Below are 24460 nucleotides of genomic sequence, written 5' to 3' on the forward strand. Positions count from 1 at the left end.
TGGTGGAGTTTTTAAAAGATTCTCAAGTATTGCAGCAGCTCCAAGAAAGCTGAAAAGCATCTGCTTGGTGCTTTAGGCTAACATCTTCGATACCTACCTCTCTGACCTTCAGCGGCTGCTTTCCTGACCTCTACCTCCCCCTCTCCCCACCCTCCCCCCCAGCTCTTCCAAGAGTCCTGAGAGTTCCTAATTCTGCATAACACTTTATATATGGATACATCAAATGGCTTCTGTTATGCTGACTGATCCCTGGTGATAGAGACACCATCACAGTAAGAACTGGGAAATAATCAGTTTATTAGATAATGTGAATGTCTAGAATATCAGATACATCATCTCAATATGTAAATATCAAATCACATTTCAAAGGCAATTCAGATTACCTGAATTTCTTCTTTGGTTTTCTCTAACAATGACAGGTAAGACCATTCTGTATGTTATTAGTTTCTTCAGTCTTTAAAATAATTTTTAAAATTATGCTCAAATAAACTTCAAGTAGTTATCTTCAACTTTTTCTGAATAAAAATTTCATTCTTAAGACAGGCTTGTGATTCACATACTTGATATTAATGGTGTTTTGTCTGTAGTAGGAAGAAGGAAACCAAGTTTCAATGAATATTAGAAAATTGTTTAACCCTTGCTCATTATTTGCCACCTCTTTCTCTCTGGCGTGATACAGAAAGCTCTTGGTTCTATGTTTGCCACTGGAGACTAAGTACTGCTTTCATAAAACTGAGATCTAATCCAGATCATATTTAAATATCAAAACGGGGTGCCTGGGTGGCTCAGTCGTTGAGCGTCTGCCTTCGGCTCAGGTCATGATCCCAGGGTCCCGGAATCGAGCCCCACATCGGGCTCCCTGCTCAGTGGGAAGCCTGCTTCTCCCTCCCACTCCCCCTGCTTGTGTTCCCTGTCTCGCTGTGTCTCTCTCTGTGTCAAATAAAAAAAATCTTAATACGTACATACCTACATACATACATATCAAAACGGTTGTGACTAAATGGAGCTTGGAGACTACATGACTCCATCTTGACCAAAGGTTACATTCAAGAAACAACCATGCTCAATAAAACCCAGTACATTTTTTTCCTGATACTTTTCAGGAAAAGACTGTTTTCAGTGCATGTCAACGTTTCTCTCCAGTCTCTTTCCTCATACTTTTCCTTCTCCGTGTCTATTCTTCTGTTCAATAACCAATAATCAACTAACCAACTTACACAGTGACTTTTACATGCCAGCCACTTGTGATGACATATTTAGTCCTTTAACAACCCTGTGATTAGGTGTTATTAGCACCACAGTACAGATGAAGAAACTGAGGCTCGGAGGGGTTCAATACCTTGCTGAAGGTCGTAGAGTGAACAAGTGGCAGGGCCAATACTAAATGTACCTATTGGAGCTGGGCAACAATTTCGGAAGCCTCTGGAAGCCTTTCATAAACCCACCCCTCTTTAGCACCTCCTCTGCCCAATTTCCCCTTTGTGTCCTTTGTTTCTAGCTAGTAATTCTCGTTCTGTTGTTGTTTTGATTGAAATTCTGGCAACTCAATCACTATCTTCCATTTCTTTTCCCTCCACTACCTCAGGATGCTGGAAGAAGGGCCAGGAAGGTAGGCAGGAAGGGTACAGGGAAGGGTCAGAAGGGTTCTGTGAATGCTCATAAATGGTAGTTTGTTTCCTAATTAAAAAGAAATTTATTTTTACCCTCTGTTTTGGAGCCAAAGAAATATAAAAAACAAAGGAAGCAATGATACCAATGAGCAACAGAGTAAGCTCAAGTGAGAATTAAAGTCAAGAATTTAGAAGAGCAGGTTATAGGAAAGCAGGACATGGGGTCCTTGAGCTAATCTCTTTTTTGTTTTCCTTTCCCTTCCCCACGACCCGCTGTTCTTTCCTTCCTTAATATGGCTCCAGATGCCGTCTCAGAAGCACCATTAGCGGGGATGAAGATGATCTGATGAAGGATTCAGGTAGTAAAGAAATATATTTTAAAAAGGTTATAGAGAAGTCACCTAGTTTAGTATGTCAGAGTGAAGTTGAAAGCTTTTGAGGTCATAGGATTTCTGTGCCATAAAAATCTCCAAATAAAGTAATACACGTATACGCGGTCTTTGAACCAGGGAATTCACGTTTTTACATTTACTGTTCTCAACAACAGCTGATCCAATAGGTACTCCGTAACTTTTGTTTTCTGGTTTTCAAACCACAGTACAGTTATGAGCTTGTTTGTGTTTGTTTTCAAAACGGAGGCGGTAGGCATCCCGGCTGAACACCAGCGCAGGGAGAAACACACGTGCGCATGCGCTTCGCCTCTGCGCCAGACCGATCCAGGATCCCACTTCAAAAAGAAAACTCCTTATCATTTTTCAAATTATAGCACGCCAGCATACTTTGATATTCACAACCCTAGGGCTTTCTGAAGTGCTAAATAGCATATAATTGCTTTTTAAGTTAAAACTAATACAGATTAAGAAATTTTTGAGAGCTCTGTTCCCCCCCGCATTAGCACCACCCTTGAACATGTAGGAATTAGGCCTAAAAAAATTCCTTGGCTGAAGATATTTAGAAATTTAAGATTGGGACAAAATAAAATTTAGTTTAATCTTATGAGCACAGATTTGATCATAGAAACTTTTAAAATAGATGTTTCTAGAGGCGCCTGGGTGGCTCCGTTGTTTAGGCAGCTGCCTTTGGCTCAGGTCCTGGGATCGGGCTCCCTGCTCGGCGGGGAGTCTGCTTCTCCCTTCCTCCCTGCTTGTGCTCTGTCTCAAATAAATAAATAAAATCTTTTAAAAAATAAAATAAAATAGAGGTTTCTATAGCACTGGCCTTCTAAGTAAGTGCGGGACAATATCAGGAACTCTAAGAAAGCATGTTTTTCCTTTGTTTTCTTGATTTTTTAAATAAAAATAAATCCTAATTCTAATGATATGAAGAGTTTTTTTTACTGCTTTCCCCAAAATGCATTTTATTTGTTTAAAGATTTCATTTATTTATTTGTCAGAGAGAGAGAAAGAACACACAAGCAGGGGGAGCAACAGAGGGAGAGGGAGAAGCGGACTCCCCGCTGAGCAGGGAGCCCAATGCGGGGCTCCATCCCAGGACCCTGGGACCATGACCTGAGCGGAAGGCAGACGCTTAACCGACTGAGCACCCCAGGTGTCCCTGAAATGGCCTTTAATGGGGAGCAAGTAAGAGAAAGAAATACTGTCTGGGAAAAGAATGAGGATAGACAGGTTTTCGTGGCACACAACCCATCCTCAAATCAATGAAGCCCTGGATTTAAAAGTGGTGAATTTAAAAAAAAAAAAAAATGGGGGGAGGGGTGAAGGTAGCCTTTTTATCTAGTATTTGACAAAAATATAAATTAGCGGTGTCTTAAGTTCATATTGGGGAAAATTTGTTCTCTTTCAGCTCCAGTGCCATGAAACAGAATATTACACTTGAGGTCATATCTAAACATTAAAATTCCTTAAGTACACATCAAAAGTTTGAATATTAAGATAACCCTATCATGACCCGAAAATATTATTTTTAGTTTCAGAGGCAGACAGTATAAATCCTTGCATGTTTTTTAATTTGGAAATAAACATTAACAGATAGGTGTCAATTGCTAAGCAGAATATCTGAGTAGACAGATGTCCATATCTAATATTTATTTTCTGTTTAAAATTTAAAGTACCTGTACTTTCTTTTCACATTTGACTCCAGAATATCCATCGCGACAAGAGCACATATTGGGAAATACACATCTGCCTCCATAAAGACACTTCTGTTTGCAAATTGCTGCAATACACAAATTTTTACCATTACCATCCTTTGACACAAATGCTTGATTTCACAAGAATATTTCAATTCTACTCTGGTGGTCTGAAGCCATTCAGCAACTCAACTGTAAAATAGTCATAAGATTTTATGAATGACCAACTACACTCCCATCCTTGTGTGGCCAGAGCACACACACACACATACTCATACACATTTATAAACAAAACAGCCAGAACTCAACACATCAGTTTCACAATTCTTTAAAGATATTATTAAAGCAAACAGAATTTCCATTGGCTACATTTTAAACATTAGGTATAGGTTTTTGTTTTCTTTAGAGAGAAGATTCAAATTAGTAACATAAAATAACATTCATAATTTGCTTTTTGATAATTTAGCAACGTTTAAAAGAAACAATTCAGTATCAGCCAGTGTACGCAAAAACTGACAATTGAATATACTATCGTTGGAAGTTTAATGTGAAACAACTGTATTTGAAACTTCCTAAGAATTTTTAAACTAGCAATTTCTTCCTTAAAAAATCTCTTCTCAGGAAACTTAAAAATACCTATATCTATCTCAATATACCTCAATATCGATCTGTTTATCTATCATCTATCTATCTAATCTAACCACCTATATTATCATCTATCCAACTGCCCACTTACAGAGAGAAAATGCTTGTTAGAGTAATAACATAAATGACTACAATGTTCAACATAAAGGCAAAAATCAAGTGAATTATATATATATCTAAATTATGTTATATTTAAAATTATATATATTATGGAACTTACTATTTCATTCAAAATTATGTTTTGAAGGACGTGGAAAATGCTTTTAAGTAATACTGAGTGAAAATAAGCATAATATAAAATTATATACAATATAGTTATTTTTCATGGGAGAGATAACTGCTTTCATAGCTCATAAGGAAAGCTTATGTAACTCAAGGATATTCACTTTGGTATAAGTGCAACATTAAGGGCTGTTGGGTATGGTTGGGCAGGTGTTGTCATGCACAAAGCTCCACAGTAAGGAAGTACTTTTCACATCACAGACATCATAGATTTGAATATTTGTTACAATGACTTTCCAGCAGATGGCAATAAGACATCTTGTTCAAAAAATGTCAATATTTAGAATTTCCGGACAGTTGGAAATAAAGCATTTTGAGGAAGGGGACTTTGAAAACTTCACATAGAAGTGCTGCAAGGTGCACAATTACAGTGCATATCGTGCTGCAGAGTACTTCAACCCACACTCACTGGGGCACCTTCCCACACTAATGTGCTTTTAACATCTCTTCATTCTCTCTTGTGTCCACATAGACCTCTCCCTAGAATAAGAAGCCCAAATTGAGGGTGATAGCTCTTTTTTCTAGCAGTTTATCACGTCTAACTTCCAATAAGAATTATTGATTTTTGAGCAGATATTTCTTAAGCAGGTAGTAGCATTCAGTGAATTCTTTGATAATATTTTCTTAGGATGAAAAATGTATAAATTATAATAGCAGTTACTAATAAAATAAAGTCAAAGAGTCATGGGAGCTATATGCAGAATCTCTGATACATGGAAACAAATGTGGTTCATAAAACATCAAAAAACAGGGCAGGGATTTCTAATAAAAACACATGATCATTTTGCAACTGTATGTTTTCAGTTTACAAAGCACTTGGATCACCAGTTTTGAAATCATGTAATTACTGATCATTTGAAAATATTTTGGGGGGATTTCCAGTTTTTCCCATTGAGTTAATCTTTGTTAATATTTTAACATGTTATTTCAAGTTTTCATAAATTTCAAAATTACATACAATTTGATTTTCCTCAATACCCCGAGACCTCATCTATGTAATATGTATGACTAAAACTAAGGGAAATGTATTAACACGTTAAAGTCATAATAGGAATTAGTTCTAGGTGGTAGAATCTGGGACAATTTAGTTTTTAAAACTTTCTAATATATTTTATGATTTTCATGATTGATTACTTTTCTCATAATATGAAAAAAATATTGAAAGTGTATATTAAAAACCTTCTTCAGCACACATGAGAGAACTTCAAAAGCAACGCACAGGTCGTAATTAGGAGTTAACTGTGTCACATAAAATTTTAATATATTTTGCCATATTTTCTTCTTTTAAATGGGTATAACAATAAGATTTATTTCTAAAATCTTTTTTTGAATGGATCGTCATGCTGGGATTTGTTTTTTTCTATGATTTCTTCTCACACTATACTTTGTTTGATGATTATAACAGATTCAGGTTCAGAACACAGAGTAACAAATTTCGTAGGCTTACGTATTTGACACTGCACTCCTTCCCATGTGGTAGGACAATGGCATATACTGGGAGCAATGCATTCACCACCATTTTTACATTTCTGAAAGCAGATAGCTGCAAATAGAAATAAAAACAAGTTAAAAATTTAATTTGCTAGTCAATTACTCATGAATAAACCCCAAAAATTTTCACGAAAGAAAAAAAAGAGAACCAGTTTAAAGTTAATGATTTAAAGGAGCTTTTCCCTTAACATTTTATCAAGAACATTTTTCAGTGTCACTACTGGTTCTTGAATAAGGCAATTTTAATGCTTATATAAAATTCCACTGATCGAATGCATTGGGATTTAACTTTCCCTCAATTGTTGGACACTTATGTTGCTTATTTTTTCACTTTGACAAATACATTGTAATAGCTGGTACTTTTAAATAGTAATTTATAAAAAGGAAAAAAATTGAAATATTTGAATGAGGAGAGCTGCTATCACCTCAAAACCTAGCCAGACTTGAAAGCCGTGGCACCCCCACCTTGGAAGGTTCTGAATTGGTTGGTCTGAGATGGGGTCAAGGAATCAGTAATTTTTTACACCTTCTCCTGCCCTCTACTTAAGACAAGGAGACAGGACTTATAGACTTGTCATTTATCCTGGCAATTCTAGTGGACAGACTGGACATACAGAACATCCTCTTTCCCTGCTAACCTGAAAGAATGAATTCAGAGCCCTTGGCATTTTACTCTTTCAAAAAGGGATCCCCTAAGGTAGGAACAAAGAAGCAAAACAAAGACAAAACACAACATAAACAAGGAAAATGCTCTTCGTAGTAAATTCTACTTTATGTTCTCATGAGGCTTTAACATTTTAAGAGTGTTCCTCTTACCTGTATTGCATTGTTTCCCTCTCCAACCAGAAGGACAAGAGCAAACGTTTGGTCGAATGCATTTTCCTCCATTCATGCACATGGGATCACAGATACCTTCAGGGAAAGGGATGAAACAGCCCTCAAATAGCAATACTTTTGCTCTTTCATGTGTTTGCTTTACCTGTGCTTGGCGAATACATTCAGCGGTGTCTTACTTTTTTGGCATCTTCTACCGGTGTATCCGTCACGACAGGTGCACACATTATTTCTCATGCAGCGGCCGCCATTCTTACAGGGAGGGTGACAAATAGCTAAAAGAACACATGGCAGCAATCTGTGAATATTACATCTCCGATTATTATATATTACATATTGCCTCATGTGCTTGTTATCTATGAGGTCATAAGGCAGAGAAATGTGCTATTAAAATAAAAGATCACAACTGCAAGTCATTAAAACCATCCTTTCTAAATCATAAAATCCAATGCTCATAGCTCTAAGCAGCCAGTGGATTAGCACAATTTGAAATGTATTGATGAAATGTTCATAACAAACGGCATCTTTGGTATTATAGTGCTTAAATTATGAACCTGATCTTTTATTTCACCGTTCTTGGAAGTAAAGAGTGAAATGATCGGGGCAGAACCAAGAAAATAAGTCAAACCCTGGTTCAAAATAAGAAATGCATCTATTCCTGTGGAAATTAGAAAAATCTCAACAATCTGTCACATGATTTTTGGAAAATAATTTTAAGTTGACTTGAATACCTACTGAGGTCATAAAGGCAGAGCTTTATATGTGATTTATTTCTGTGAATGCTTAGTGAAAAATCCTTTCAACAGTAATTCCTTGGCTTTGTTAGGACTATTTATTGGATAACCTTGACTATGTTGTACTAGTATCTTCTGTGTATATGATTCTGCTCCATAGAATTCAAAAGTTAATATTTATTACCTTTTTTGAGAGGATTTTTATTGCTTCATGTTTCTTCCAGAATGACAATTAAACGCCTTTATTAAAAAAAATGATAAGCAAAACTGTCTGGAAATTTTAAATCTTATTTTTTCCCTGACGATAATAAAGATCATATTATTTCTTCTGCATCTTCTGCAGCATGTCTTAAAGACCATTGTACTGGGGCACCTGGGGGGCTCAGTCGGTCAAGTGCCTGACTCTTAATTTGAGTCATGATCTCTGGTCATGATCTCAAGGTCGTGAGATTGAGCCCCACATTGGGCTCTGCACTGGGCATGGAGTCTGCTTAAGATTCTCTCTCTCCCTCTACCTCTGCCCTTCCCCCCCGCAAAAAAAAAAAAAACCCTAAAAAACCAATTGTACTATTATTTATGGTAGCTAGCCATGCACTTACAGTATTACGTCTCACTTGTTCCTTACATCAACTGTCTAGTTCAAACCTGAAAGTCAGGAAGTCTGATCCTGGAGATTTTAAGTAAATTCCAAAATCCATGCTAGCTAGAAGTTTTAGAGGCTACCTTACTCCAAAACCTGCCAACATGACATATGTTCAACAGATAAATTTTAGTTTAATAGTTAATAATTTAGAGATTTCCTCCTTTCCCAGTTATTTGGTTGGCATATAAATTTTAGAGAAGTTTTCTCACTGTATCTTGCATCTGCTGCAAGGAGCATGAGAGTTATCAGCTTTTTAATACCCTCTTATGTTCTCGGTCAAAACTACACCTACAGCTCATAAATACGGGTTTAGACGTAGTTGCTTGGTTTTCAAGGTTTGCCTTAACTTAGTCTTTACTTCTTCCCATTTCACAAACTGGCTCCTTAAAGGAAATCTTAATTAGAAAAACTCATTTGCTTTGAAGCTAGTACTTCAGCGATGGTTTCTTCTCTAGCTCAAGTGCAACCTAAGAATCCTAGCCAACCTCCAAATAAAAGAAATGAAATCACATCGAAGTATAACATGGCAAGGAAAGTGTATGTTTTAGGAATTAAATTATGACAGGTTCTGACATGTTTCTACTAAGAATCTACTCTGCGTTTTGCATAAACTCAAAGATATGAAGATGTAGAAAATACATTTTAAATTTAATTTATTGACATTCATTCATGCCTACACTGTCAGCCTCAGGATGTGCTCATTATTCCAAAAAAAATTGTAGCATTACTATACCAAGGAAAGTGTTAAAATAGCAGGCCACGAAGGGGGAAATGATTCGTCTTTATGTGCCCATATCACCTTGCACAGTGCTGTGCATAGCTAGCTTTTCATAAATGTTTAATAACACTAAAGCTGAAAGACAATAAGATAATAGTAGACCTTAGATTGGCCATTAATCAAACACTTTTGTTGCAAGGGCCATAAAAATGACACCACTACACACAACAGACTGCAAGAGAAGTTTGCTTATTTGGTTCAGACCTCGATCCTACAAAACTACACAGACAAGGTCAGGAGCCGAATATATGTTGAATAAATACAAATATTTTACATAATAACTCATACATTTCCAAGATCTGGTCATTTGGTGACCACAATGGCAACATCACAAGAAATAGAGAAAAAAAATAGCATCTTCCCCTTTGAGACTTGTCTTATGCTTACTCTGAGTTCTGTTTATGCCTTTCCCTTTTTATTTAGAAAGAAAGAATAATTACCATTCTGACACTGTGCACCAAAGAATCCATTTGGACAGAGGCAAGTGTTTGGCTTATTACAGGAACCACCATTGAGGCAAACAGGGTCACACAAAGCTAATGAACGGCAGGGGAAAGAGAGACCATAAAAGTTTTATTATTTAAAAAATGAAAGCTGCACTGAAGTACAAATGGTGCATAATGAAATATTTTATTTTTACTGCAAGTAAAACCCATAAACTATAATTAATTTGACTTTGCCAAACATAAGAGGAATGAAATAACTGTATAATAGCTTTGAAAGTCTGTTCATTAAGTTTACAAATAATACCAAGCTAGGAATATGGAGGTTATGATTAGAATTCAGAATGCCCTCTGTAAGCTGAAAAAATGATGAGAAATTAGAAGACATTTCAACAGCACTAACTGGATGGTCTGTAATCTGCTCAAATACATGGGGCCAAATGTGTAACTCTTTAAGTCTCCTTCCTCATTTAAATAGAAACACTGCACTCAAGTCCTAGCATGCTCAAAAGCATTCTGTTTTTGCTTCTTTACCTTTGTTCCACCAGTTCTATTTTTAACCCAGACTTTACCCATCCTCCAAAGCCTACCTCAATACTATTTTCTTCCAAACTGTACTTGCCAGACTGAATTTCTGTCTTCTCTGCTTCCAAGAACTGTGCGTTAATTACATTACTTATTATAATCCAACTTGTATCATAGTCTTTTTGAATAACTGTATCCTGTGTCTCCTTCACTAATGATGTACTATTTGAAGACATGGCAAAAATCACATTGATCTTTGTTCCCCCTTGCATCATGCTTCACACATAGTTGGCAAGCTATAAGCATTAAATTAAATTTATGTTGAGAAAAGTCATTAGATCACAATGGATTAGATTATACACAGATAACTGCAAACATGCTGGCAAAGAAGTAAGCCTGATATTGGGGTAAAGAAACAGAATAATGGGATGGTGTACCTTAATTGCTTGAATGTTTCATGAAACAGAATGTCTGTGTTGTGATAAAAAAAAAACTTGAAAGAGATCTAGGAGATGTAATACAGATTTGTTTCTCTCCACTATAAGGCAAGTGGATGATGGAAATATAAAGGAAAAAAAAAAAAAAGACTGGTTGGGCCTGGATAACAGTAAAGCTGAAATACTCTCTATGGTCTGATACAAGAAGAAAAAGAATCAAAAGACAGGGTTTTAATAAAACTTCATACCAATCTTGTCAGATTAGCTTTATGCTTTGGGGTGCTGGTCTTTAGGATATTGGGGTGCACCTTAAATTTGTTTTAACTGATTTATTCATTGAACGTATTTCTGATTTTACCTGTACCACAAGTAGGTCCATACCAGCCAGGCTTGCACTGGCAAATATCTGGTGTAAGACATTCACCTCCATTTTCACAGTGCCTGTTACAAACCACTAAGGTTGTAGAATAAAAATAAAAGCAAGGTAGATTAGGCTTGGAACTGGCCATATTATTGGCTATTACCTAGCTAGCTCGTAGCTGCCAATCACATCCTCTAATCAATAAGATCAGAGAGAAAAATAAAAATAACTTATTCTTTGGCTTTAAATGGTCTCTAATTCTCACATTCAGCTATTTTTTGCTAATAGAGTTGGGGAAGGAAGAAAATCATTGAGCTGAATGGTAAACAAGAGTTGGCTATTTGAGAAAATTGTTAGTTACTAATGAAAATAATCATAGATATAAATTAAACAAGATAAACTTATATGCAAATCAACAAACTGGAATTCTTATTATTATCTCAAAGAAATGGTCACGGATAGGGTCAAGAAGAGAGTTGCTTCTAAGAACAAACTTCTTTATCTTAGTACTGGCACCCAGGGCTCCCGGTGGCATGCAGAATGAGAACTGTCAGAATAAATCATGAATGTATGTCCTTTAACTAGGCTTTGGGTTTATCTTAGTATTAAAGCCATCAACTATTCAAAGGAGCAGTTTCCTTACATTAGGCTGCAAGAGAGTTTTGCTTACTTGTTTCACACCTTGGTCCTATAAAACCATAAGGACAAGTGCAGAGATTTCCAGCCAAGCAGGTGCCACCATGTTGACAAGGTGGACTACAGTGTTCTGCAGACACAGATTATGTTATTAAGTCAGCTTTGAATTAGGAAAAGGTCAGTTTATATTTATGAATCACAGCGACAAGAAACTTTCTTGTAAGAGCAATTTATAATAAACTCCGTTCTCTTTTACTATGAAATTTAGTTCTGTGGGATTGACTATGTAAGTTCATACTCTAAAAACACCAACAAATCATCAGCATGTTTTGGTTTATAAAACTTCTGGTTAGCTGGATGGAAATGCATCATCTTGGGGTTCTTCTGAGAAGTGAGACTTGGACTTACACATTCCTGCCCTAAAAATGGAATACTCCTATATTTCCACAATTATTTTCATATGCTATCGATATTGAGTGTTTCTCTTAGTTCACTCTGGATTTATTTTAATTTGTTAATTTGTAACTTGCCTTGTCATGAAAGTATTTAGTGTGGCTCTTAGTTTATTAGTAGTTATTTGTACCATCTATCAAAGTATATTCTTTAAAATATTAAAAATAACAAATGTGTTCTTTTAAAATATTATCCATTTTTAAAATGTCATTTCATTAACTCTCCTCCTAAGATTTCAACCAAAATAATAAAATTATATGGCTATAGACATGTTTTTGAAATTCACTTTTTAGGGTTCTTTTTACTACCTAATATGTTCTAATTATTTGGTATTCAGCACTTTCTTGGAGCCATGTTTGACAAGTCATTTAATAATCAGGTGTCCTTTGCTTGAAACTAAAATAAATGTAGGGATATGGCACCTTATAACTAAATCTCAAAAATATTACTTCTGAAGACAATTTTACCAAGGACAAATAAGCTTTACTCTTTGGATGTCTAATTTTAGAAATTTAAGTTTTTAGAAGCTTCAAATAAATTATTTTTAATAAACATTAAAAAGCTTAGACTTCCCCGCCAGCATTAACGAGTATATATTAGTACAGACATAGTAAAACTGAATTATCTTTAAAAAAAGCTTTAAAGGAAATAGTGTTATTTTGCTTCTTTTATTTGATTTTTAATTTGAATTATCACCTTCATCACAGGTTGCTCCACCATGCCCTGGGGCACATTCACAAACGTTAGGCTTAATACATTTTCCATGGTTTTTGCAATCAGGATGACATACAGCTGTATAAAATAAAGTTCATGTTTTAGAAATGTCAATTATCCATTAAATTCATTATGCAAACTAGTGAGTGCTATACCTACCAGTTTGGCAGTTAGAACCAATGTAGCCAGGTTTACATTTGCATATGTTTGGGGCAACACATTCCCTGCTTTTTCCACATGGGTGTCTACAAATGGCTGCAAAAATCAACGAAAAAAGGCTGAATTGTTGATACAATATATATACATATTGCCCTTAGACTTACTTATAGGAAAAGTCATATTCTCTGAAATTGGAAAATTTTGAGGCTGCTTATTGAACACGAACCACTGCATTTATCTATAAAATTATTTTTTCCCCTTGTATTTGTTTTACTACTAGAATGACTGACAAACATGACTAATACAGTCAGAAAGAAGTACCATATGTGGTAATTACTCCCAAAGCCTGATGTTGAAGGTGGCTGCTAGTCATAAATGGGATTACAGTCTTTTTTCAGAGGTCAGTAAAGTTTCAGATGCTAATCAGATAAATGCTGGTAAATGGCAGGAATAATCAATTTCAAAGAGCAAGATGCTAGGAACACATCATAAGTTTATAGGTTTGTATTCCTTAAGCTTCTTTAACTACCTGATATATTCTATTAGGCATTTAACATTTTTCTGAGGTAACTGAAATGTATGTGATTGTTTTGTTTTGTTTATTAATAATATGGAGTTTTATATTATAAACATGTAAGTATTGAAAGTTATTATTATCACTATTTCTACAAAAAAAACAAAAACAGACAGAAAAAAGTACCTCTCAGTAATACTGAGAACAAAGAAATACACACCCCAACAGCTCTATTACTTGTTAATCTCAAATCAAAACACAAATAACACAAAACAAAGTAACAAAATACCAACGCGAAATAGCTTCTGCAGTATCAAAGCCAAAAATTTGATTTGCATCAAAGAAAACAATACTGATAATTGTGAAAAGAAGTAAACGCTTCTTTCAAAATTAAAGTGATGCCCAACTTGTTTTATTCTCAAAAGCTGGAGGAATTACAGAGAAACCTAGTTTATGAAAATAAGTGAATACACCACAATTAGTAATTTAAAGTGCTAAATGCCCACTGTGAGCTGAAAAGAACTCAGACCACAATGTTATTCACATCCTTATTTTATCTCTTTAGTTGCTTAATACTAGGCAAGTCAGTTAGCCCTCTAAGGCTCTGCTTTCCTATCTGCATAATGGGAAAATAACACTCCATATGTGGAGTCTTTATGGATTATATGACATAATTGATAAAGAATGTTTCTATAGACCTCGGAACACAGTAGGTACTCAAAAACATGTTTATAATATATTATATAGTTATGGTACTATTTGACATTATTTTTAAAAATAACTCAGGAACACCCATGTTAACTTTTTTTTGAAGTATGAAGAGGATATACCCAAATAATAAATAAATATAGTGAATAGAAATTGGTGAACTAAATGGAGTAAATAGAAATTAATAAGTAGAAAACCATCTCTTTTTAATTACTTAAATGTGAACTAGTTTTCTTTGCATCTTCTGAAGCGTTTTCGTACTACCTCTGCAATTGATACCATCTCCATAATATCCAAACGGGCAGCGTCCACATCGGAAGTGACCATCTGTGGTTGGCACACAAGGAACACCAAGAAAACAAGGTGATTCAGCACAAGTTGATATTTTGGTCCATCCAGGCTTTTCTGGTAAAATAGTGATGGCTCTGGTAACTGATGAGACAAACCCATCCTTATACTGCGTGAAACCTTGGGCAGACCTGTAAATTTGAGAATTATGCCCTCCTGTCTCTGTTTGGATGGTGCTCTGTATAATATCTTTTACTTCACCATGGGAACTGTTTGGGTTAATGCTTAAAGAACTACGGTTGTTCACGGACACTCCCAATTCCTCCAGACTGAGATCTGTACTGATAGTATGATCCGCCTGTTCAAAATCTGATATCTGATGGGAAATAATGTTCTTTGAATTATTCATTTGAGTTGTAACTAATTTTAATGAGAAGTGCAAGATGTCGCTGGTTGTGTCCAAGAACTTTTTGATAGTAGCAGGACTGTGGGTAAAGTTTGTACCGGATGGTGAATGATCTGTTGATGGTGGCTGAAATTTTATATCTAAAGAACCAAAAAAGAAAAAGAAATGTCAGTCAATAACATTTATTAATATTCTGCTCTTTCCACAGTATTTAACATGAAGTAATTCATTCCTTCATCTAAGGTCTATTACAGGTATACCATTATACTAGGAGCTGTGCAGTAGTAAGAAGTCATCATACAGTTCCTGCCTTCAAGGAATTTATAGTCTATTTGGATATACCAGGTGCACAGAATGTTAAACAATGTAAAAGGTAAAGAACAATAACTAATAATTTTATTAGGAGTTGGAAATAGCCAACAAACATTTATTGACCACTTCATACTCTGAGGCTCAAAGCAAAGGAAATTGCTCACGTTTGTATTCCTGACATGTGAGCAGTTCAATAATAAACTGAAGCAAATTTTAAATTATACAAACATACTATGTATAATTTTAAACTAAGAATTTGAAATCTCAATGAGATAAATATGTTTTTTGGCAAAATATAAATGATTAAATTGAAGAAGAGATAGAGGAGTTGATACAACTGCAATGAAAGAAACAAAAATAATCTAAAATCACCCCCAGATATGAAGCCAAGACAGATGATCTAGTTGAAATAAAATTTCCAAATTATCAAGGAAAGAATATTTTATAAAACCTTTGCAATACACAGAAAGAGATGCAAAGTTTTATAAACATTTGATCAAGTGGCATAATCCTATAGTCAATATCATTTATGAAAATACATAAGCATTTTAAATGAACTACTAGCAAATCAAATGCAGCAATGTAGTTACAGACTACTACATCAGAATGAAATAGACTTGTATCTCTACTAACCGAATTACATTACATAATTTTGTTATGATATTACTAAAGAAAGCACGGGATTTAACTTTAAAATAATGTTAAAAGGTAATTTGATGCAATTTTCTGTTGAAAACATTCTGAAAAAGTTAGCCTAACAAAAGGTTAACAGAAATTATAGCAAGTAATAAATGATGCTGAAAAACCATTTGACAAAATTTAAAAACCACTTCAAATGAACCATGAGACGATGGGCTCTGAGAAACAAACTGAGGGTTCTAGAGGGGAGGAGGTGGGGGGGATGGGTTAGCCTCATGTTGGGTATTAAAGAGGGCACATTCTGCGTGGAGCACTGGATGTTATGCACAAACAATGAATCATGGAACACTACATCAAAAACTAATGATGTAATGTATGGTGATTAACATAACAATAAAAATTTAAAAACCACTTCTATTTTAAAACTACAAAGAATTCTGAGAAAGCAACAAATGGAAGGAAAATCCCTTAACTGGATGAAGGGTTTCTAGCAGAAACCTACCCTGATATCATACTTTATGGTGAAACATGAGAAGAATTTCCATTAAGACCATTGAGAAACAATTCCCTGACTACATACTTTGCATTGGAGGTTCCAGCCATTACAATGAGGGCCCAAATTTGAGAGCCGGGACTGCAGTCAGACTGCTCAGGTTGAAATTTCCCTTCCTTTACAAACTCTTATAATCTGAAGAGAATACCTAACCCATCTATGCCTCTGTACAGATGAGTAACATCTGTAAAATGTAAATAATTAACAGTTACTGTCTATAGCTATTGAGAGGACTGAATGAGATCATATATAAATAACAGTTGTCTACAGTGCTGGTATATCATAAATAGACTAAATCATAATTACCATAATAAGAAAGTAAATAAGAGTAAGAGACAAACTCACTATTGGCAAGAGGTTTTGTCTATTTATAAAACCAAGAAAGAGAATCAACTATAAAAATAGTGTAAATAAGAGTGTTTAATAAGGCAACTGGATACATGAAAAAATCAAAATCCAGATAGCTTTCCTATATTGCAGTAATCGACAAAGATACCTTGCAAAATAAGTAAGTGCAGTGGTAATCTTGCAAGATGAATAGCTAATACTACAAAAGGCAAAAGCATAAAGAAAGCTAATGTAAAATGTGTAAGGTCTTTGTGAAGACAATCAGAATATTAATTGAATAAATCAAGAGTTATAAAGACAGCACCGTAGAAAAGAAAAGGCCTTATGAAATAATGAGCTTCTTGTAACTTTTAGGGTTTGAGTTGATGTTGAATGACCAGGGAGTTACAAAATACAACTTTGAAAGGGTCACTTCCAATCATAAGCTTCTCTGAAATGACCTTAAATATCATTTGTTCATTATACAACATGCATCACTTTTCTAGAATATAAGCCAAAGGAGTCAATGGATTAGCAAGAGAAAGAACAATTTGTAAACTGCATTGTATTATCTTAGGTGATCTTTCTGAAAAGAAAAATTCCTAAGGAATAAATATGTTGGTCTTCTGGAAAATAAAAGGGAGGTATTACTCATCCTTAGATTTTAGCAAGACCATTACTTACTAGAAGCATTTCCATTTGTTGACTTAACACGCCTCTCTCTCTGTACGGCATTTTTACCATTCTCTTCCTTAGTTTCACTTTTATTAGAACTTGTAAGAACCACAGTATGTGTAGTAGATTCATGTAAAAACTGTGTTTCAACTGTAGATGTATGCATGAAAAACAGATTACACTATTATAAAACCAAAATACTGTGAATAAGAACATACAATAAAAATGTCACCGGATTGAACTCTTCACAAATCTGATTACAGAGCTAGCTTAAATGTCGCCTCTTGAGAAAATCCTTAGGTTATGGACTGACTTGTGTCCCATCGAATTTATTTGTGTTAAAGGCCTAACTCTAAATGTGACTGTATTACCTTTAAGGAGGTAATTAAGGTTAAATGAAGTCATAAGTGGGGCCCTAATCCAATAGGACTGGTGTCCTTTTAAGAAAAGGAGGATGCACATGTGAGGACACAGTAAGAAGGGGGCCATCTGTCAGCCATGGAGAAGCCAGAAACCAACCCTGCTGGCACCTTGATCTTGAATTTCCAGCCTCCAGAACTCTGAGGAAACAAATTTCTGTTGTTTAGGTAACCCTATCTGTGCTATTCTGGTATGGCAGCCCGATGTGACTAACAGATGTTCCTATGGTCTCATACCCACCCAACCAATTTCATCCATCTGTGTTCTCCCACAGAGCTTGGTCCTTGATACTGACTTATGTGTCTCTTTCCTCTTCTAGTTAGCAACCTCAAGAATAAGAACGGTGCTGTATTGACTTTTATGGTCAGTGACTCTGGTGCCTGCCATAAAACTAAGTAAACAATTCCAACAAGAAAAAAAAATATTTTGTATTAACAAGCATCTTCCTAAATACACAGATGCCTCTGACAGAGTTGAGAAACTAATTAATCACTCATGTGTAATGGGACTTGGTTCAACCTGCTTTCCTCTTAAGTTCCACTTGATACAGGTTTTATTCAGGGACTGAGTCTCTGTTTGCAAAAGGCTGATCTTAGATCACTTTAGTGCACGGAGTGAAGGGTGTGATACTGTTGAGTATTTGGGACGGGGTATTGGGGGGGAAATGTGAGTGGCTGAGATAGTAGGGAATTCCCCTTACCAACCTGCCCTATGCTCCTCATATCTATTACCTCTAGTGCTAGATTGCCCCACTCCAATCTGAAGCACAAAGTGACATATTTCTCATCAAAATGGGGTCTTATTCACTTAATGATACCAAAATATGGTTCTTTGACTCTGTTTTCTATAATTAACTTTCCTCTTTTAAGCTTTTAAAAGGTTGATATCCACCAATTTTTGTCTTCCTTTCCCTTAGTGTTCTCTTTGGGCAATTTCATCCATGACGGATGACCCTAAAAACTGCATCTTTCACTTAATCTTCCCTCCTGAGCTCCACTTGGAGTCACCTCAGTCTCCATGCATCCATGCTGAATTCATGCTTTCCCTTCCCAAACCACTTCTTCCTTAGATGTCATGTGGGTCATGTGTCTTAGTCAGCTGAGCCTACCATAATGAAATACCATAGACTGAGTGTCCTAAACAACAGGAGTTTATTTTCCTACCATTCTGGAGGGTAGCAAGTTCAAGATCAAGGTGCAGGCCCATTCAGTTCCTGGTGAGCCTCTCTTCCTGGCCACCTTCTCCTGTGTCCTCATGATTTACTGCATAGCAATGCAAATACCAATTCTACACACCCATTTGCCTAAACTGAGCAAGTGGAACTTAGTAACACTCTTTCCCTCTCCATGCTAATCCCAATCACTGACCACAGACCATCAACTTGCTTCTTTAGGGTTTCTTTCAACCACTACCTCCTCATCCAAGCTCAGAATATCTTGATGTCTTTCCTATTTATTTGTAATATTGCCTTAGCTTTTCTTCCCACCTTCAGACTTGCACAGTTCCTTACCCATAACTGGTCCATCCTCCATTCTGCTCTTGAGTAGACTTCTCAGATGTAAATTGTATCATGTTTCTCATGGTTTCTCAGTGATCTGGCCACTGGCTAGGTCTCTAGCTTTAAACGTTGTAGCAGTCCCTCTTACCCTCTATATTTTAAGGATGCTTAATTATTCATAGTGCCCAAGTGTGCTGTGCTGTTACATGCCTCTCCACCTTTGTTCGTGATGTTTCTTCTGCCTAGAAAGCTTTTCTCTCTCTTGATTGGACACATCAGTTAGCTGTAATGACACTTGCTTTTTTAAAACTTTTCATTCTCCCTCCAGGTAGACGTGATTCCCTGTGTGGTATTCCTACTATTCTCTCTAGGCACTTCTATCAACAGGCACAGAACACCATATTGAAGTATGGTGATTACATGTCAGACCCCCCGGTATTACACTCAAACCTATTAGGTCAGAGGGCATGTATTATCTATTTTTGCATCCGCCACATCCAGCTTAGTGCATGACACTTAACGAATACATACTGAATGAATACATGAGTAAAGAGATAATAGAACTGTGAGATTTGGATTAATTAAATGGAGCAAAAAACATTTCAGAAAACAGGGACTTTTTACCATGACATATTTTCCCATCACCATGAAATCCTTTTGGACATGCACCACAATGATAGGAGCCAAAGGTATTGAGACACTCTGCTCCTGGAAAGCAAGGCCTGGATTCACACTCATCAACATCTTCCTGGCAATTTTTGCCTAAACAAAATATAGATAGAGAGTTCAAATGATTTATTTTGAAAAACATTAGATGTCCCATTAAGTGCTCATTATTTGATTTCTTTTACTTGAAGATATTTTACTTTTACTTTCCTAAAGATATCTTTACTTCTTTTACATTAAGGTATGTCCTACAAACTCCAGAAAAGCTGTCATATAATTAAGAGGAATGTACTAATTTTAAAATTTACAACAGAGTTAAACATAGTCATTAATTAGATTCCATTTAACATTAAACAAGACCTTCCAAGTACATAAGATTTTCCCTATAAAAAAGAAGACAAAAAGGCCATTAATATTTTAAGGCAAAAATTTACCATATTACAGCTGCAATTTTTACTTTGTTAAAAAAACTCAGGGAATTTTTAAGAAGTTATTAGAATGGTTGCCTGCTTAGCTTAAGGACAACTTAGTGCAGTTATTGCATTAGCTGTGAAAAACCATGAAAATTTTATAGCCTGCTAGGAAAAGTTAGTCTTTCCTCAGTAAAATTTTTTGAGATCGTGTTGCTTTCTGAAATGTGTAAAAACTTATTTGAATAAATATATTCAGTCATTTACTCATTAGAGTAAAATCCATGAAACAATCAACATTTGAATTCTTTCAAATGTGGTCTGTAGCCCAACAGTCCAAAATGATAAAAATTTTTATTTTATTTTATTTTAAGATTTTATTTATTTATTTGAGAGACTGAGCAGGAGGAGGGGCGGAAGGGGAGGGAGAAGGGCAAGACTACTCCTCGCGGAGCCCAGAGCCTACGTGGGGTTCTATCTCAAGACCCTGGGTGGCTCAGTCGTTAAGCGCCTGCCTTCGGCTCAGGTCGTGATCCCAGGGTCCCGCGGTCGAGGCCCACATCAGGTTCCTTGCTCCATGGGAAGCCTGCTTCCCACTCCCTCCCTTCTCAATTCCCACTCCCTCCCTTCCCCCTTCATCTCCCACTCCCCCTGCTTGTGTTCCTGCTGTCGCTATCTCGCTGTCTCCCTCAAAAAAAAAAAATAAAATATTAAAAAAAAAAAAAAGACCCTGAGATCATGACCTGAGCTGAAATCAAGAGTCACACATTTAACTGACTGAGCCACCAAGGTGCCCCTAAAATTTTTATTTTAAAATGCTAAGAGAATTAGAAGACACCTAAATATCCTGCCCCTGCCTAGTTCCATTATAATGTTAAAATAGACGCTTTCAAGGAAAATATATCAGCTCAATAATTGCATATTTACTTATTTAACATTTATATGTATTTAAATTAGAGGAAATATTGGTATGACCTATAAAAAGCCTTGGGAAAGTAAAAGTTGTCATTCATATACTTAGTTAAGGTTTCTAGAATCAGATATTTTAGGATAATTAATGAGTTAGCAAATTCCATTTGATTTCAACTCTAACTTTATATCATGATCTTTTAAGTGAATGAATTATCAACCTTTCTTAAATGATAATTTTTACATTTCCCATGGCAAATTTCTTCATTATTCCATATTATATTTCAATAGAATACATTTAAATATATTTCTACCTACCAAATTTAGACAGAAATGTTTAGGAACCTGCAAAATACAATATAGACATAGAATATTGCCATTAAAATTATAAAAATGGGCAAAATTATAAGAGTATATATAAGTAATATACAATAATAAAAGGAAATGGGTAGCAAATATATTTGTGATGACTTACTAGGCTTTTTAAATGTATACTAAAATCTTTAGGACCATACACTTGCTTGAGTAATCTGTAGATTACTTGGAAAGCCAAAGAGCTCTCCTTTCATCTGTTCACATACTAATTTCACTCGTGAAGAACCAAAACTTACCTTTGAGTTCAGGCGGACATACACAGGAATAACTGGTAAATCCACTAATACATCTGCCAAGGCCACAGGGGTTTGCATGGCACTCAGTGACGTTCACTTCACAGAGAACCCCCTGAAAGCCAGGCAGGCAGACGCACAGGTACATTCCACTTCCTGGAGGGAATTTCCTATCTGACACACATGATCCACCATTCAAGCAATCACAAGACTTCACAGTCACCTCCAAAAGGAACAAAAAGTAAATGCCTTACTTTTCAATAAAATTAGCATCAGTTTATGCCCCAGAAATTGTGATAGGCATGTATGTTTATGTGCAAGTAAGAGCAGATCACAAGTTTTGCAAAAAAAAAAAAAAATATATATATATATTTAATGTAAAAGAGTATTTTAAAATATTTAATAAAGTAATTATGCCAACTTTCAAGAGCATAGCCAAAATACAAATGCTTGGAATAATTTTTTAAAATGTTACAAGATGATCGATCAATTTCTATAATGCATGCAGCACAAAAAATCCATAAGGTGTAAAGCAGTTCGTCAGTCACCCGAGTTATCCCAAAATACAGAGAGTAAACAGTCACTTGAATTATGTGGTTAACATGACATAGTACACAATTGCACTTCATACCATTACTTCTGTATGAGTGTGTCCCAAATGTCGAGTGAATACAGTGCACAAAAACATAGTATTAATAGCTCATGACTGATAATATCAAAAGAATGGTCAATAAAAAATGACTTTACTTGAAGGAAAAGGGTATAATTATCCATCTTAGGTTGAGCATAGGTCTTTCAGAGAGGTAGACATGAATGCATTCTTTATCCTTATCATAGTTAAGTACAGGCGAAAATGACCTAGGAATTAGTCATTTAGCTCCATGCTCTAGACTTGAGACTCTCCTTAAGATTTTAAATTCTGACAAAAACAGCATTTTGGCAGTTTAGTTTTCCATGAAATGTTGAGTAATTTAGTTCCTCCTTACAAATTAAGAATTATATTTCAAGTTTAAAATAGATACCGATATTGCTAATTAATTCAGTGGCATTTATGTAATGATAAATATTACCATAATCGTGACTCTTGTCTCAGCACTGCAGCCATCGTTAAAACGTAAAGTGAATTGCTGCGGAGTTTTGGACTCTGGTTTCCATGTAAGAAGTCCTGTAGAGGAAACATTTGCTCCTTCAGGACCTGAGTCCAAGGTAAAATGGATGTCAGAACCTTCAGGATCCAAGGCCGTGAACTGGTACACAAAGTTCTCCCCCAAAAATGTCTGTAATTTGTCTTGCGGTATTTGAATCACTGGGGGTTGGTTGTCTGCCACAGAGAAAACATTTACTTTGTACTTGTGTAGAAAAAAAAAAAAAAGGAAAAGTATGATACCGAGAGCTCCCACTGGAACATTCTGATGAAGTTCAAACTCTGCTAACACTTCCATTACCTACCTTGGCTTTTTTTTTTTTTTTTTTTACATTCAAAATAAGTTCAATTGCATTCTTAGAAAATGTAAAAGTAACTGACAGGTGCAAGACTTGAAACTTTGGTACTTTGAGAGTGTAAAAAGCACTCTGAACAGAGCATAAAATACATAAACACATTTGCATTCCCCAAACTGAATGCCTCTCCTTTCCTATCTGAAATTACTTCTCGATGTTGACCAATTCAACTACTTTCTCTTTCACTCTCTCTTCTTTGTCCTCTACCCTTTCCAGCTTTTCTTTCCTCCTCAACACCTTTTTTTCTTTATTTCTGCTTTATTCTCCATGACTGGACTGTTCATTTGACTCCCCTGACTTTTCCTCACTGTACCTGTCTCCCCAGTTATAACTGGGGTCCATAGAGTCACGGCAATCCTCTGCTCCTCAGAGGTCTTTCCTGCTGCCAAACTCACTTGTGGAATGCTGGTTATTTCAGAGGACAGAGAGGGCTCCCTTTGTGCTCAAGTAATGCTTTAAAACATATTTTTATATTGTCACATTAAAAAATGTCCCCCTTCCTTGCCAACTGGCTTAACAGATAGAAAGGATAGCCTTTTTCACTGCGCTGGGCACAAACACACTCAGCTTGCATCAACAAAGCACTGATGCCAAGGGAATGTAGTCCTGGCTCCTGTTCTGCCCTCATATATCTTTATACAATTTACTGATTTTAATTTCCTCACCCCTCAATATGAGAAACTTGGGACAGATGATATTTCCAGACCTCTTGTATCCTTGAGCACTGTAAATCTATGATGAGTCAGTCATACCCAAGCCATTAAAAACATAGACATCAATTCAGAAGTTATTGTGTGTTTCCCTTGTCTCCTGCACTAAATTCTTCTCCAAATTTTCATTGTTTTCCTATAACACCCCGTGAGTCTTGCACCTGAGCAATGAATCATCTGACAAATGGTCTAACACAGTCATGAAATTTGTATATACAGTAATATATATAGTGATGTTACAAAGCACAGTATAAATATAAGGTTTTATGACTCAGATAAAATTACATGGGGATGGGGGCAGGGAATAATTATAACTTGTATTTTATGATGCCTGGTCTTTTGAGGAAAGAGAACAAAGAAATAGCTATGTGGAATTACATATAGTTGTACTTAAGGAAGTGAAGAAATTAGATGGTACATGACTATGATGTGGGGTGTTTTTTTTTTGGGTGGGACTAAGTATCCAGACATTATCTGGACCCA

The 24460-nt window shown here is 35.7% G+C and overlaps 1 protein-coding gene across 1 annotated transcript in view; it reads right to left on the minus strand.

The window, feature by feature from the left end:
• Positions 1 to 287: 287 nt before the first annotated feature.
• The window catches only part of VWDE (von Willebrand factor D and EGF domains), a 65373-nt gene continuing 41200 nt past the window's right edge, over positions 288 to 24460 (minus strand). Inside the window, exons 18-30 of the mRNA XM_073899398.1 lie at positions 22838 to 23088; positions 21771 to 21990; positions 17266 to 17406; positions 12835 to 12930; positions 12658 to 12753; positions 11543 to 11638; positions 10870 to 10965; positions 9547 to 9642; positions 7131 to 7226; positions 6934 to 7029; positions 6074 to 6169; positions 3682 to 3785; positions 288 to 581 (exon numbers count right to left, since the gene is read on the minus strand). Of these exons, the coding sequence (XP_073755499.1) occupies positions 567 to 581; positions 3682 to 3785; positions 6074 to 6169; positions 6934 to 7029; positions 7131 to 7226; positions 9547 to 9642; positions 10870 to 10965; positions 11543 to 11638; positions 12658 to 12753; positions 12835 to 12930; positions 17266 to 17406; positions 21771 to 21990; positions 22838 to 23088 (1499 nt within the window). The 3' untranslated portion in view covers positions 288 to 566. The remainder of the gene's footprint in view (positions 582 to 3681; positions 3786 to 6073; positions 6170 to 6933; positions 7030 to 7130; positions 7227 to 9546; positions 9643 to 10869; positions 10966 to 11542; positions 11639 to 12657; positions 12754 to 12834; positions 12931 to 17265; positions 17407 to 21770; positions 21991 to 22837; positions 23089 to 24460) is intronic.

Source organism: Callorhinus ursinus, unplaced genomic scaffold (genome assembly GCF_003265705.2).
Source record: "Callorhinus ursinus isolate GAN/ISIS: 27379988/994484 unplaced genomic scaffold, GSC_fseal_2.0 scaffold12, whole genome shotgun sequence".
In the NCBI taxonomy this organism is placed as follows: Eukaryota; Metazoa; Chordata; class Mammalia; order Carnivora; family Otariidae; genus Callorhinus; species Callorhinus ursinus.